General features: G+C 36.4%; 1 protein-coding gene across 1 annotated transcript; it reads right to left on the bottom strand.

Annotated features, from left to right (window-relative positions):
- Nucleotides 1–2,007: 2,007 nt before the first annotated feature.
- LOC140235916 (transmembrane emp24 domain-containing protein 10-like) lies at nt 2,008–10,850 on the bottom strand. Its single transcript, XM_072315911.1, has 5 exons — nt 10,627–10,850; nt 7,995–8,115; nt 7,119–7,189; nt 6,400–6,526; nt 2,008–5,608 (listed from the first exon to the last, which is right to left on the bottom strand). Exons 1-5 carry the CDS (start codon nt 10,807–10,809, stop codon nt 5,487–5,489), a joined length of 624 nt encoding a protein of 207 aa, XP_072172012.1. The 5' UTR covers nt 10,810–10,850; the 3' UTR covers nt 2,008–5,486.
- Between the last annotated feature and the right edge of the window lie 6,379 nt (nt 10,851–17,229).

The following is a 17,229-nucleotide window of genomic DNA, read 5'->3' as shown; positions in this document are numbered from 1 at the left end:
GTTATGAGCAGACAGGCAGTCCGCACTTTGAAGAACTTAGCAGCCAAGTGATCATAAGCTGTAACCATGTACTATGGTATCGTTAAAAGAACCCACTACGCCGCAGAAGTGCAAAATTTCCTAAGCAATTGAGAATAACCATGCCATACCATACGAGTAATATTAAAGATTAGATCATGCTATGAAATGAAAAAAACTGCAAGAGTATGCATTCTCCATTTCTCTTGAGCATGTATAGTACTTATGGTACTCAATATTTTATTGCAACGTTGTGTTTTATCTTACAATAGCATTTATAATGTTGTCAATCAAGTTAATATAAAATCTTATGAACAAATTTCTTGTACAGACAGATATGAACCACATTAGCCGTTTTTTGATAGGGGCTTATAAAATGTCAGTCAGTGGTAGCCACTTGCATTCAGATGATGTCATGTTAAAACATGAAGTGGCCCCAGGAAGTGGTCGAGAAGTGGTCGAGGCCAATACCATCGACACATTTGTGTCACGAGCCTCGGCCCAGGAGTAGTTGCTTAGCACTCTTTTCTTTTCTTTTTTATCATTATTGTTATTATTATTACTATTATTGATGGACTTGTCAGTTTATTGGTTACTTATTTATTCATTGGATGATGATTACTGCGGCAACTACTTGAACCCTTTGAAGACTTGTACAACTTAGACCTCCCCGAAAGTGACAGAATAATCAGCAAGTTGATTGTGGTCACTCTTACGGAAGAAGAAACAAAGTCAAGCATAATAAAGACCAGGTAAGTATATGGTTTTGTGGTATTGTGATTATTTTTTGCTGTTGTTCTCTGATGTAGGGCCCCCTACATTTTTTTCCATTGTGTGCAAACCCATCTAAAGTAATCATGAAAATAAGTCAATGAATTATTCATTTGTTTTTGTTTCCTTGTTGAATGTTTGTTGATTTGCTTTGTTTTTAGTGATGGTGTGGCATTTACACCAATCTACAATCTGGCCATACAAACTTTGCACACGACCTTAATTCTGCCAAATGTTCTTCATCATTCAGAAGGTTGTAATCTGCCCTAGACTTCCATGCCTCATAAGTCTTAATTTCGTACAGTATTCTACATATCATAAGATTGAGTTGATTTATCACAACAAATAGGAAAAGAAGGTTGTGTTGAAATCAGGTTAAATAATCATGCAATTGATTGTAATTAGTATCAAAACTCCAACACGGTGCATTTGTCGTCATGAACACTGCAACAATCAAAACCGACAATGACTGCATTTTTTTTTCCTGATAGCAGATACATATAAGCTGAAAATCTTTGTCAACCTGGGGTTCTAGGCTTTTTCAAGATGAAGTTTAAAGTTTAACATTGGTATGTCTTCGATCAGATAAAACATATGATAGTACGACTAAAGCTGATCAGGTATTTCTTTGATCAATGCTCTCTCACTTTCTCCTCTTATGTTTTGCCATTCATGACCTCTTCTTCATACATGAAGTTCTAAATTTTTTCCCTTAAATCCCAGAAATTTGTCATCATGTCATTGTCAGGGAATTCCACAGAAATTTGATTCTTTTTAAAATGAAAAGTGCACATTCATTTAGCTTTTTACCAACAAATGTTACGGGTGATATTATCCCCCTGCTTTCTGAAAGAGGCAAGTCGATTGCTCTTTCATTATGCTAAAAATAAATTTTATGGAATTCTCTATATCGCTGTTCTGCTGTCTTATCACAAACTGTTGTAGTCGCCTCATTCAGCAATGGCAGCACCAAACTTTAAAAATTCGTAACTTTTGAACGGATTGTCTAGATTTTCCTCAAACTTCACTACACTGTTGTACTGCTGCATTCACTCACTCCACATGTTTTTTGGGCAACTTCCCCCTTTTTTATGAGCATATCTGACTTTTTACCCTTCCTCCTTAAATCTCCCCCTTCTCTCTGTCTCACATCCACCCCTTCTCTCTCTCTCTTTGTGAAAAAGCAATGAAAAATATCCATTACAACACATTTTGTTTTTTGTTTTTTGTTTTTTGTTTTTTGGAAAGGAGATCAAATATCACCTCATAACTTTATTAAGACATGACAATACATGTAGTTTTGTAACAATGACAAAAAGACAAGAGAGTAAAGAATAGAAAGCAAAAACAAAAGAAACATGTAAAAAGGACACGCTATTAGATCCTACTGATTCAATCATATTTCTACATCAAACTCTGGATGGTTTGATTTGGTTAAGTATCACTTTCTATGCAGGCTGCAGCTTGAAAGTACATTCCTGACTGGTCCTTCTAGAGACAACCATTTCATTTGACCTAATAATCATGTGTTCTGACATCTATAGATCAGTCACTTACTAATTCACTTAAAAGCTGTTATTTTTGTGAGGGTTTAATTTTCGCAAATTTTACAAATCACTGCTGGGTAGCGAATTCAACAACACGCAAAAATATCGCTACATGCTAGGTAAGAGTGCACTTCCGATAGCCTCGGTGTCAAATCGCAAAAATGTCTGTGACCTCCTCATGCACGAAAATAATCTGTACGCAAAAATAACAGCTTTTACATGTACTGTGTATCTACACTGTCTAAATCTAAATCCTTGAGGAGCGCATCATACATGCAGCTGTCTAGCAGACTTATCAGCGTTGCTCAATGGTGGCCTCAAACAGATAAAATTATGCCTCTCAAGCCCACTGTGTAAAACACTACAGTTGCTTGCAACCCCAAATCACATCACATACAAATACATGTATCTTCAAGTGTGCAAGTTTGAGAGGTTCACACTCCGACTGGAATTAATCGGCACAGTTTTGGCAATGTGTCTCTGTATGCATTCTTTGATTATTTACACACTCTTTGAGACACCATTTTCTAATTCTTCACATTTGTTCCTTTCATTATCACATTATTCATTGGTGATCAGTATACGGCATAAACATCATGTAACTCTTTGTTATTAAGTTTACACAAGCAGAATTTGTATGCCGGCATGTTCTGGAAATCTTTCGGCATCAATACAAGGTAGGTCGGTACTTGTTTCAGCAAATTACATATCTGATGATGTAAATGAGCAAAACTTTCAACCTCCATAATTGCAAACCAAGCCTGTTCTCATCTTAGCTGACCTTTTTGGGTTCATTTTTATCTTTCTGTCATGCAGTTCCAAAAAGGCCTCTTATCTACGAAATACTGTAGATATGTCTACTTTGCCACATGCCAGGATTCTATGATTTCTGCACATAGTACCCATACTACTTTGCAATAACGCATCATACATGCTGTCTGGGAAACTGAAAGAAGGATTCCCAAATTGCCTTCACTCCACTTCACAGAGACGTGTATGGTAAAATAAACATTCACATACTTCTGAAATGTTATAAGTTACAAGAAGTAAAATTTTACTAAATTTCTGATCAATTCCTGTAACCACTGCCTGTGACATATACTTGTACTCTGAAAACTCTTACTAATATTTACAAATTCATGAGAGTCAAACCAAGAACGACCCAGCAAAAGAAAGAAAAAGAAATATGGGAGAAGTTAAATAAATTGCTTGTTTATACAAGAACAATCAATACATCAAATTTTCAATCTTGTGCCGCAGAAGGCTTTGAAATACATGTATACAATGTATCATTCTGCCTGCTTTGACACAACAGTGAATGCATGGAAAGGAGCAAGGTAAACACACAAACCCGATAACTCCAGTACGAACAAGCTCATCTCTGACATTTCCACATGGCTATGGTCAGGAAACTTCTACACACTGTGCTTTCTGCTTGTACATCATTTCTAATCATGATAATCATGATCATGGTCTTTGCGTAACATCACTTGGGATTCGTAACATACACACTCCTGGTGTAAAGTACCCAGGAAATTACAATAGATGGCTACAGCACAATGTCCACACATTTGTGCACTCGATTTTCTTTCTTCTTGTTCTTTTTTTGAACACCACATGATGTGGATTACATAGACTTCACTGTGTGAATTTTTTTTTTTTCTGATAAACACCAACACTTTGCAGTGCCTTTGCTTTCCAGCCAGTGGAATTAAAAAAAAAAAGTAGAAAAGATCATGAAAAAATTCCTTTGATCTATGGCACTAACCACTGGCAGATATATTTCAAGAAAGTTATCAAGTGTACAGTTAGATGTGAAGAAATGCAGCAAAATTGCACTTAAATACTTGGGTTATGTTACCGACAGATATTTTCGGATGCATGTCTTCCGATTACTACCATCATTTGGGTCACAAAGATTGGCACATTAAAATTACCAAAAGCTTTGGATGGTTTTAGGGATGAGCTTGTCCTCCTCCCACACACACAGGAGATGTTCTATCAGGGAAAACACCTCTGCAATGAAACAATGATTGCCAAATGCCATCATATAGACCAAAGTTTCTATCATAGCATGCTATATATCATGGTACTGGCAGCGCACTGTGTACATCATATAAAAACTCCATGCACACCTCAATGGTGATCACAGTACACATACATTCACAGACCAATTACACATTGCAGAAATACATGGAGAGATCTAACATACAGATGTAGAAGCTAACCACTCTGAACAGTATCAAAGTGTAACTGCAAATCTATGAGTGCCAATATATTCATGACCAAAAAAAAAAAAGAACTTTTTCTATCTACACTAAGCAAAACGTCAAAGAAATGTTGCCTTTTGCAAGTTTCTCATGACCAAAGAAATGGCAAAGATTAGTCAAGTGTGCGATCTATCATTCTTTACTCCACACTTTGAAACAATGCATGTAGAGATTTCTCTTTTTCTCCTCCTTTCTGTTTGGAGGCTTGGAAACGTATTGTTGCTTGTCACATTTTGGCATACCAACATTTCTATTTACAATACCGAACAATGGGAGGGGATTTGGAAAGATTAACTAATGTCATAATTCATTTCACATTTTTAATCCATGCAGTCAAATATCACAGATTAGCAAAAGTCATAATGTGAAAATTTTCTCATGTATTTTATCTCATCAGAAGACATCCCAACCACCAGAAGAGGCTGTAACAGATTTAAACATTTTCAACACCAGAGCACTTGTAATGTACAATGTATTTGCTTTCACTTAGAAACACTGACAAGATCTGTTCAACTTTCAATTTGCCTGTTTTCAACCAAGCAATGAACATGAACTGGAAGATATAGATGTTTCTTACTGGAGACCAGATGCTCTTACAAGAACAAAAGAAAGGAGACCCTATCTTTACCTACTTCATTTAAACCCTGGTGGCTCTTTCTCCAAATTATTCATATTCCATATGATTATATGTGTACCCTCAGTCACCAAGCGGTAAACTTTTGCATGAAATCAGATGAGTGGCACCAGTGTTAACAAACAGTTATTCTGCTTCTTATGATTTTTATGACATTAACTTCTTATATGATTCACAACTTTGATTATCATAAATTACTACATGGAGAGGATTGTTGTGAAGATGAAGGCACTCTACAGGTAGAAATTACTCGATGAGCTTCTTTGATTTGAAGTAGCGCCTCAGGTAGAAGACTTGCCATGTTGCTAAGCTCATCAGACACACCATAGAAAATATACTGAAGTATAACACTCTTGAATTTGTTGATTCTGGTAGAGAGAGTGAGGAAAAAAAAAAAGAATGAAGGGGAAATATGCAATTTAGAGTTGAATCGCAGACAGTGAATGTAATTTTGGAACAACTTAAGTGATAAGTAGCATACACTCATATGCATACATAGTATATTCTTCTCTTGGTGAACCACAGGAAACATTATGAACATAAAAATCAGGTGATATTTTTTTTTATTTTTTAAAATGATACATGTACTGTATACAGTGCAATCCCATAAATAACGAACACGGTTATGATGGAATGCTCGTTACAATGATGTAAAATTAAGGTCAAAAGATAATCATCTACATGCACTTATGTACTTTACTGTTCAGCTATAATGAAATTTCAATATAATGAACGAAAACTGAGGGTCCAAGGGACTTCATTGTAATTGAGAATGCACTGTATAATATGTAGGAAAGAGTATTAAACTCTCAAATCAAGAAGGTCTTCATATCAATTTTTCAGGACATGCAAGAGACATTTTACTTTGGAGGAAATCTCCTGCAGAAATAGGGAAACTTGAGAGCTCTGAGCAAAGTAGTGACAGGTGAGCAAGCAAAAAGGACACATACACTGTGTGCAAATAAAATCTCTGGAGACATATGGATGAAATGACGTACACGTGATAATTGGTATCATTAGCTAACCTTGATACAAAGAAATGGAATAAAACACATATTGCCACTTGTTTCCTAAACTTATGCTAGTTTCTAGTAAGTGAAATGTGACTGACAATATTTCACATTTTATATCAACAAAACAAAAAGTGGTAACTCCATACCATTTGTATCTCGCATCTCCTCTTCGCGTTTCTTCATGTATCCAAAGTCATTGACGATTGCCTCAGACAAGTCCTCTAGCCTTCTCAGCTCGATCTCCATTGGTTTCAGCTTCTCAGATTTGGCCAACTGGAAACCACCACAAACAGAAGGAATTGATTATATGGCCATGAAAATGTTTATGTTACTATAGTACTTGAGACTTAAATCCTAGAGCAATAAACCGACAATTAACATTTTACTCACTCAAAAGAACACATTAGATTTATGGTGTAGTGGCCGAGTTGCATAATTGTCAGGTTAAAATGGTCACTTTTGTACTTCTTCAGGCAGTCAGTTTTTATGCACTTTGCTGCTATTGGTGTATGTGTTGCGTAAAAGAAACACCTAAATAAACAACACTATTTATTACAAAACTAGCTGTTACATTAAAATGATAACGTTACATGTAACACAGCATTGTGAACCACAGTTTCCTACACTTTGTTTTATTCTATGATATATTCTGATAGGCTACTTTGCTCCCATCCACACACTGTGGCAGTACTACTTAGTTGTCACAGTTTGTGACTGTATGACAAGTGTTGATATCTTCTGTTGAAAGTCACTATGTCATACAATTCTCTAGAACATTGCCATCATTAAGAATCAATACAATCAAATCAAACCACACAAGGTTGTTACTACCAGTTTTTATCTTCTTACAACGCTTGGGACTTACATCCTCATAACTCTTGGCCTCAACACCGTGTTTGACGACAAGCGTGACTTCGCGATCGGCAGCTCGCATCCCTTGAAATAAAGAGAACAGACCATGATGGAGAAGATCAGCCCAGAACAAATAAAACAATAAGTCTAAAGCAGGCAACAACCTCACATACAAGTATAGTGTAACTGCAAATCCTAAAATTCAGCAAATAGGAATATCTGGGAATAAATAGGAATTTTCACAAATCTCCCATATTAGCAGGTGTCGATAAAAATAGGAATATGGGTGGTTGAATTAAACTTCTTTTTTTCCCCAAGAAAGAAGAATGTTCCTGCAAAGGTTGTACATGACCTTTGAAGGTTTGCATGGTGGTGAGGATATGTTCCTAATACTGGGTAGATGGGAATAGTTGTCAGGTATGACTTCATGTACAGCAGAAAAGGGTTGTGAACTTGTGACTCAAGACTGCAAGGAAACATCCCATCCCAACCGCAATTATGCTGGTGTACACTGTATGAGATTATTGTACTAACAAACAACTAAAAACAGGAATACAAGTTTGTTCCAGCTGCCATATATTTAGCAGGTTGTCAATGCTACACCACATTCCACAATTAGCATCAATAACTGAGACATTTGAACCAAATATTCAGTACACAGACTGGTAGGTTACAAATTATACATCGTATGTGAAGCTCAATTTCAGAAGTTAAGCAAATACAAAAGAGGAAATATTTGTATGAACAAGAATCATAACAAAAACTCAAAACATTTTAAGAAGAATTGATAACACACTGGAAATGCTTGCATTTATGTAGATTGTGTTAATCACTCATTATGGAACAGGTTGCTGGTTGCTGATTACAGGATGAGGTGACGCAAGCTTACCTCCAGGTACCTTGGTCATAAGGCATATTTCGTAGGTATCATAATCATCTGTGGTGAAGGCAAACTTTCCCTCTTCTGCATCTTCCTTGGTGAAAAGCACGTGTCCCTTGGAATCAGTGACCTAAAATAAAGACATTGAAGAAGGTTCAACAAACTTTGTGTTAAGACTGCATGTACTTTCTCACTCCCTTTCCAACAAACACAACAAAATCCTTGAGCTTTCGTTAGAAACATCATTTAGTAGTACACATGGACATAGTTATCAGACAAGCAGCTCAGTTGGTTACCCCTAAATTAATTTGCAATTTAAACCAGTGTTAACTGTTAAGTGTAGTCAACCTGACAAGATAATGAGGTTCATCACTAATATCCTGACTTCGCTGCTTGAAGACTAGTGTTACTTACTATTATGCAATTTGCACCTCACATTCTTTCCTGCTAATATATGAAGTGTTTTAATACTGTCATGAATACATGACTGGAATATCATGTTTATGAATAACAACTGACTCTCAAGTCAGATGCATTTGGCAGCTTGCTTTAGAAAAACACATCGTCCAGCACAGGCTACAAAACAGCCTGAAATCTGACAGAAAGAATATCGTCGCTGGGGCGACAAGACCTCGTATCTCAAAAATGTCAAATGTTCAGGAGAGCCAAAAAACATGGCGGTCAAAGCACTATACTGAATGGGATAGCCGTTCCTTTGACATGCCGTGGTGGCTTCATTTTGGGGGTAAGACAGCTGGGATTTGGACCGGACATCACTTAACCGATTATTTGACCACTAATGCACAAAAGTCATTTTCACCAAAATTTGAGATACAAGGTCTTGTCACCCCAGTGACGATATGTGACATACATCTGTTTTGGGGGAAAGTGAACTCCACCTTGGAAAGACTTCCCTATGTTCACCCCTCCCCCCCCCCCCCAAGTTCTGCAATACCACTGACTCTACACTACCCCGCACTTGTTAGCTTTGAACAGATGCACACAAATTTGGCTAGTGGTGGGGTATTAGTAGGGGGATAGCGTGCATCTGTGCATTTAGCTCACAAGGGCAGGGTAGAAGTGTGGAGCTGAGTGGTATGGCAAAATTAGTGCAGGAGGGGGCATGCTGGAAATCTTTCCCCTATGGAATGAATGAAAATCAGTTCAAAAGCAGAATGGATTGAATAAAAGGACATACAAATGAAATACACAAATCTGAATTGATTTTTTCCTACTACTCTAGCAAAATCAGGCAAATAGGGTCTATAGACAAACACAAACAATATCATGTGATCTTCAGAAGATGGTTTTTCAGTTAACATGGCATTGGCATTCTGCTCCTCTTGAGCATCTTCATATCTCTTGGTTGTGTGTCCACATCTCCATGATTATGCAGCACTCATCCACCTGTCACATAACACTGTAGACTCTTATCCATAATAACATCACTTTTTTTTTGGAAGTTTTCTTCTAAACGTTCTTTCATCAAGGCATATTACATACTGCACAAGATTTTCCTACATTCTTTCAGACATCAATCATGATGAGGTACATATAATTCTTTAAGGTAAACCAAAGTGCTACATATTGTAAGCGCTTGCCCAATTGCTCGGGGCAAGTGAAAATCAGTCGGGCGAGTGTTTTGGAACAATTAGAGAAAATGCTTGCCAAAACTGGGCAAGCAAACAGTTTTGAAGCCACCTTTTTCGCTCCTCCCCTCCTACAAACCCCCAGATTCAACCATACAGAAACCCAATGATAATGACCGTTTAGTGATGCAATGCACTAAATTTCACTCAGCAACTTTCAAACACTTACATGTACAATTTTGTAGTTCTTCTTGAAGAAAACCCTAACCTAATGGTAATGCAATGCAATGCCAACACTTCGTCACTTGATCATCAAACCAAGTTTGTTACTTCAATGTGTGCTGTTTATTCAAATTATTGTGTTTCATCATGCCCCTGACTTTACATCATTGATTTTCCATATCATCAGTTTCTTATATTTTTGTACTTTCTTTTTTTAATATTTTGGGTAAGGGAAAATTCATGTTCTGGCTATTTTCTAGTGTTCTGCAACAATTTGAAAATCTGCTTGCCTGACTGGGCAAGTGGTACAAAAAGAGTTAGTCTGGATCATTGGCATTAACTAGCACCCTTGGTTATGAAATACAGAAAACATAATAAGACGTATTATGTTCCACGCAATGATAGCTTAGCTTAGCGGACGGATTCCATCTCTCGTGGCCGGATTAACTGTGGCCCGTGGGTATGCTGTAATTGTTGTAACTAATTCCTCAACATTCGATTCATTCACAAAGTCAAAGACCTCATTCGTTATTTCATACATTTTTGTAATTTTGCCACAACTTGCTCTCTCGCTCTCAGCTGTTGATAAAGACAAAGTCTCCAAATGAATATTGAACACTAAACAGCTTTTGGTATACAACTACAATTGTACAAAATGTACCCATGCCTATCCCATCCATACACGAGTCATATTGTTAACTTTGTTGGATTGCGTGAATGCACGGGCCGTGATACTAGTGTAGGATACAAATAGGGGGGTAGAATCTTACCACGCTTGACCCTATTGCCCTATAACATAGACATGATAGACTAGTCAGTAGTCTACTTACGTGCAAAGTCGTTTTGTGGCCAGGAGCGTCTGACAATCTGTAGTCCCCTGTAACCAAAATGTCCTTGTGAATCTCTTCTTTCAGACACCGTCTGATATTAGGTGACAGCATGAATGAGATTCCATGGGATTCTACAACCAAAAGGCTGAGAAAAGCTGCAAATAACCCTATATTGGCTATCATTATGGTGGATACCGGTGTCTCACGGCAATAAGTAATCAACGTACAACTGATGAGACGTGGCAATCTGTGGCATTACAATACACGTACAAGCAATTCAAGGCGCTAGGCGCGTGTGTATCGTGCGTGGACAAGTGGTCACACCACGACACATTTTACAGGTCAATCGCACGCAGCGAGCGTATCTGAAAAAAGGAAGCTAGTAAGCAGGAAAATGTAGCATTATATGGTATCTGTTACGAGTCTGCGCTAAGAGGAGAAAAATCTCTTTAGAGAGAGAGAGAGAGAGAGAGAGAGAGAGAGAGAGAGAGAGAACGGTTCTCTGGATATCGACACTGGTCAATTATTATCATAACTGGTTAACTGACCACCAGGCGATGCTTAATTTCACCTCCATAACTTAAACGGTCACTCCTCGGCATCATCGTCATCATTATCATAATCATCATCATCATGCGATCATCATCATCATCATCATCATCATCATCATCTATCATCATCATCATCATTATCATCATCATGGCATCATTATGGTTACCAAGTAGCAGCGTGACATCGCTTGATCACCATCACTAAAGTTATTATCATAATAAAAAAAGCTCTGTTGACAGACTTCGATATCTGTAACTGCCCTTAATAGACCTGAATTGCTAGTGCTGAAAAAAAAAAAATGTCGATGGAAAATTAATACTGTATGCCAGAGGGTAAAGTAGGAGGTAAAACGAGATAGATGCCTAGATAATTACAGTAGGGCCAAAGCAAAATGCGAAATGAAAACCAGCAGTGATTGGTACAGAACATTACATTTCTGGATCAATTACAAACGGCGCGTTTTCAGGAGATCTGCATGCGATGTGGCGTTACACAAACCCCACAAACAAAGAGCATATACCAAGATGACTGCTGTAGTATCATTAAGATGAAAGACAATTCAACTTTCTTCATTGTGAGACCTTGTTTTGTTTGTTTTCTCTTTAGCACTTACTTCGGCGGCAATCAGAGAGAGAGAAAAAAAATCACCAAAGTGAACTTTCAAATAATAGTGATGAAAATGTTTTGCATTATAAAGCGCATAATGCAATCATCATTCATTCTCTATATGCGCTTGACATAAAGATATACAATCATTACTGTCTTACAACAAGTACTGTATGTTTTCAAGTTTCAAGTTTCAAGTTTATTTAACCAATTCATTAAACATTTGACATTTTACAAAAGGATACAGCATTAAGAATAATGAATGGTTTGGGACCCCAAAAGAAGCAGAGCTTGTAAAAAGGGGGTCCAGGATAAACATATAAAACAAAGCAAAACATACTAAAGTTTTAAACATACTAACAAGAAGTATAATAGTAACATATTTACATAGGACAGATGCAACACAAGCACACATACACACACACGCGCACACACACACATTCAATCACACAAACACGTGTCACAAAAACGCTCATGCACATACATATAGTTCACATGAAATTGCAGGAAGATACTTTCTATTTTACTATACTTTTAAATTCAGCTTCCCTGATCAACACTTGTTTTACAAATTTCCCTCAAGATAGATGCGACATGTACGTTTAAAGTTGGATAGTGTTGAGGCTGACCTAATTCTCAATGGCAAATTATTCCATTCTCTAATACAAACATATACAAATGAATTTTGGGCAGTTTGAGTTCTTGCAAAGGGTTGATGAATGAGATTACTTTTACGCGTATTATAAGCATGAACAGTAGAATTTAACACAAACGCATCCTTCATGAAAGATTTCGGATCACCTTGTGTCTTAAACATAAAAATCAAGCAACTCAAGATAACTAATTTTTCAAATGGCAAAATATGAAGTTGAATAAACAATGGCAAACTTGGACTTCTATAGTTTGAATTTGTAATATACCTTACAGCTTTTTTCTGAAGAACAATCAACTTATCTATATGAGTCTTATATTTCCCCAAGCTACATTACAGTACATTAAATGAGGCATAACTATGGCATTATACAGAGTAATTAAGGTTCCTTTTGGTAAATAGAGACGTAACTTGGATAAGATACCAACACTACGAGAAACTTTAGTACAGACGTAACTGACGTGGTCTTTCCACGATATTCATCGACTCGACTATAACGCCTAGGAATCGTACATTTTGGCTTCGATCAATCTGGTTACCGCCTATAACCAGTGGAACAATGTCATTTTGGATTCTTTTCCCTCTTAATCTAAATACAACATATTGAGATTTGCTAGTATTCAATAATAGTTTATTACAACAAAACCATTCAAATATATTACCAATTTCATCATTTACAGAGTTTATTAAGGGTAACAAATAGTTGTGGTGGGCAAGTAAGCAAGTGTCATCTGCAAAAAGCGAATAATTAAACAAGCTAGATGAATTGATAATGTCATTTATATAAATAAGGAACAATATAGGGCCTAGGACTGAGCCTTGTGGAACACCACATGTTACTTGCCTCGACTGTGATTTAACTCCATTTACCGTTACACATTGCTGTCTATTTTGCAAATAATCTTTAAACCAAGCTAGAGCTACCCCACGAATACCATAATGCTCAAGCTTACACAGGGGTATCGAATGGTCAATAGTATCAAAAGCCTTCGACAAATCTAAAAATATACCAATACAATACCTGCCACTATCAATAGCATTAACGACAGTATTCACTAAATTCAAGACACCTATGCTCGTGGAACATTTTTTCCGAAAACCAAATTGCTGTTGAATCAAAACACTATATGATTGAAGATAATCATCCAATCTTTTATACACAATTTTTCAAGGATCTTTGAGAAAATGGGCAACAAAGCAATTGGTCTATAATTTTCTATACATTTGCTATCATTCTTTTTAAATACAGGGATTACAGGTCATTTGCTAATTTCAATTTTTGTGGAACAATTCCTTGTGAAAGAGACTTGTTTAAAATATCACACAAGGGATCAGCAATATACTGATACAACTCTTTACAACCATTGGAGATACATCATCTGACCCACATGATTTTGATGGGTTTAGGGCAGTAGCAAATTTTTTTCAGAGCCTTCTGGGGCAGAGTCAAGGGAAGACAGTCTTCCTAAGGGCCGTGAATTCCAGAGAGTTGGAGCTGATGTAAATACGATCGGTTCCGTATGTTTGTGTATAACAGGATGGACTGACAAAAGACAAAATATATTGCGGTGATGATTGAAGAATGCGTGTTGGAATACACTAATTAATAGTCCTGCGATGTAAGAAGGAGAGAGACTATTCTAAGCTTTAAAAAGATAAGCCTATACCACGTTTCTCAAATGACACTCTAAACTACTATAGTAATAAAGTTTTTAAAAATGTGTATGAATCCTCAAAGAGCATGCACCATCTACATCAACCTTGCTGATTCTACGAACTCTATATTCTGAATTCTTTGTTAAAGGGTGTGTACAGTTCTGGTCGAGTTGAGGATTTAGCTTTTCACGCTTTGCGAGATATTCAGAAACCACTCTATGAGATGTCAAAGAGCATGCAGTTCTAAGGGGTATCAAAAGTTTATTCGATGAAAATCGGTTTTGAAATGGCCGAGATATCCCAAAGAGTGCTAATAATAAAAGGCGACATGCCACAACTTTATTAGGATCTCTTTGTTTCACCTTGTTTTTGGATATTTCAGCCATTTGAAAGCCAATTTTCATCAATAATGAACGTTGAATCCTTCTTAAAATTACATGCTCTTTCATATTTCATAAGAGGCTTTTCATTATCTCACTTTGGAATGTTCAAAACATGAATCCCCACCTCAACCAGTACTGTACAGTCCCTTTAAGAACCCGGTTCACATCTTTCTTTGGAAGACCTTAAAACAGAATATTGCAATTATCTACATGGGGTATTATTAATGAATGCACAAGAATCTAAATAGACTTTCTGTTGAGGTATTGCCGAATCTGTGTTCCGAATGGCTATGATTGCTGACTGACTGGTGTTAGTGATTAAAATTGATCGGACATCAATAGACATTTGTCCACGATAATTGTCTGGAGTTGCGGGCTTTACTGACTGCACTGAGGGATGCCATCACCATCCACAGAGATAACAGGAGGGAGCGGAGGAGCTGAAGCAGAAGTTGGTGTAAAGTGAATGAAATAATGACAATAATAATAATAATAATAATAATAATAATAATGATAATAATGATAGAAATAATAATAATAATGATAATAATGATAATAATAATAATAATAATAATAATAATGATAATAATGATAATAATAATAATAATAATAATAATAATAATAATAATAATGATAATAATAATAATAATAATAATGATAATAATAATAATAATAATAATAATAAATTATAATATTTAGAGCGATTTCTCTATTCATTTTTTTCCCATTTTTTTAACGTTTTGTTGAGTGGCAACTTACAACATGTACATTATTTTTGTAATGTTTAGGAAAATAGAGGGCGCTTTTCTCCACTTCATAATTTAACTGTATATGATTCAAAGATCAACGCCCCGCGTAATCGGTACAAATGTACTCTGCTCTCGTTCTACCGTTTATTCTGGGACCAGCATGCTTGTCATATGTTATACCAAAAAGACTTTTGTTTTAGCGAGTTCATTTGTAAAGTTTTATGACAAGCCATTGATATGGAGACCTTAATGAGAGAAAATAAACTTCAAAAGCTAAAACCTCTCTGCAGCTGAAAAGGGCAGCTCACGGTCAAACCATGATGCCAACAATCAGTACGCAGAAAGCATTGTACAACGACGTTAAAAAAGAACAATAAAGTGGAGAGATCCGAAAGATAATCATGAACAAAAAGGGGAATCATGAACACGATTGACCAGTAATAAAGAACACCTTGTTTTTCGACATCATAGAAAATACAACAGGAATCATCCTGTCTATCGAAATACCATTTGCGATGTCAATGATCGTAATGATGATGATGATAGCGATGATTGATGACTGAAATGATATCAATTGAATAGTTAAATCAAAATATTGTTATCACTTTACATCATTATGACAAACAAACTGTATCCATCAGTTGTTCATCGAGCTATTTCTACGTTGATCCAACACCTAAGAATTTGTGTGATGTTTTAATATACTCTTCCGAATTTTGTCCCTGAGGTGAAGTTTGAAAGATTTTCTTATTGAGACATCTGTGGCATAAACAATCGAGAAAATTAATGTTGATTGGACGAATCTGCGTTTCGCCGTCTTAATTTGTCCCCGAATATTGCATTCCTTTGTTGATACATTCTAATTTGTGTGTGGCGGTCAAAACATGTTTTAGTATTCTACTTATGATGATGATGAACTTATTCTGCTGGTTCAGAAAAATATTAAGATAAGCAAGAGAACCAGTGATTGAATGAATGAATGAATGTTGAATGAAGGAATGAATACTAGTAATCTATAAACATCATCGATTAGAATGTATGTTTGTGTCTGTGTGTGTGCGTGTGTGTATATTTGTGTGTGTGTGTGCATGTGTGTGTGTATGGTGTGCAGCATGCGATCATACCACCTTTATACTGCTAAAAAAAGCGGATGGCTGATATTATTATCAATGTCAAATATTTGCTCTTCTCGAGACCTAAACGGTGTGTAAAATGACACAGCAGTTTATAGCTGCTAACGGCAGTAGCAAACGAGAATGATAGCCCCTCGATGATATCATTGAGTATTATGGTTCGTCACGTACCTCCCTGGGTATATGCAGCATGGTTGAATAACTGCACGTCGAGGATAAGAAGCAGATTGTATAAACACTGAATTGCCTCAAGGTAAGCTGCATGAAAACGACCTATACGTGATACATGAGTAAGTAGGTTTTTAGTAGTAAGTAATAGGCTTTATTGCTACACTGTAAAAACATGGGTGTTAGATTTAACACCACGGGTGTTAAATCTAATACCGATCAAACTTCAATAAAGGACCACACCCACAGGTGTTAAAAATGCACTGTGATGGTGTTGAAAAGTGTTCACCTGACACTTCGTGGTGTTAATTTGACACTGTACTGGTGTTAATTAAAAAATGACACCACATGGTGTTGATTTGATACTTGTTGGTGTTAATATCAATGGTTTAACACCCGTCCAGCTTCAATAAGGGACCACACCAGCTGGTGTTACTTTGGTGTAAAATTATTTTCACATTTTTTCAAAAATCTAGTATTTCAACGTAAAATTCTTGATCGTCTTGCTTAAATTAAAAATCAACAAGAAGTGCAGTTTACTAAGAAACTCTTCAAAAAACAGTTTAAAATTTGGAAATGACACCCGGGGGTGTTAATTTAACACCATAAATGAGCACCGAAAATTTAACACCAGCTCGGTGTTCACTATTTAACACCGGACTTTTTGCAGTGTAATATTGTATGGCAGAGGATCAGTATTCTGG

The sequence above is a fragment of the Diadema setosum genome, chromosome 1, assembly GCF_964275005.1.
Source record: "Diadema setosum chromosome 1, eeDiaSeto1, whole genome shotgun sequence".
In the NCBI taxonomy this organism is placed as follows: Eukaryota; Metazoa; Echinodermata; class Echinoidea; order Diadematoida; family Diadematidae; genus Diadema; species Diadema setosum.
This window is presented reverse-complemented; position numbering and strand designations above follow the sequence as displayed.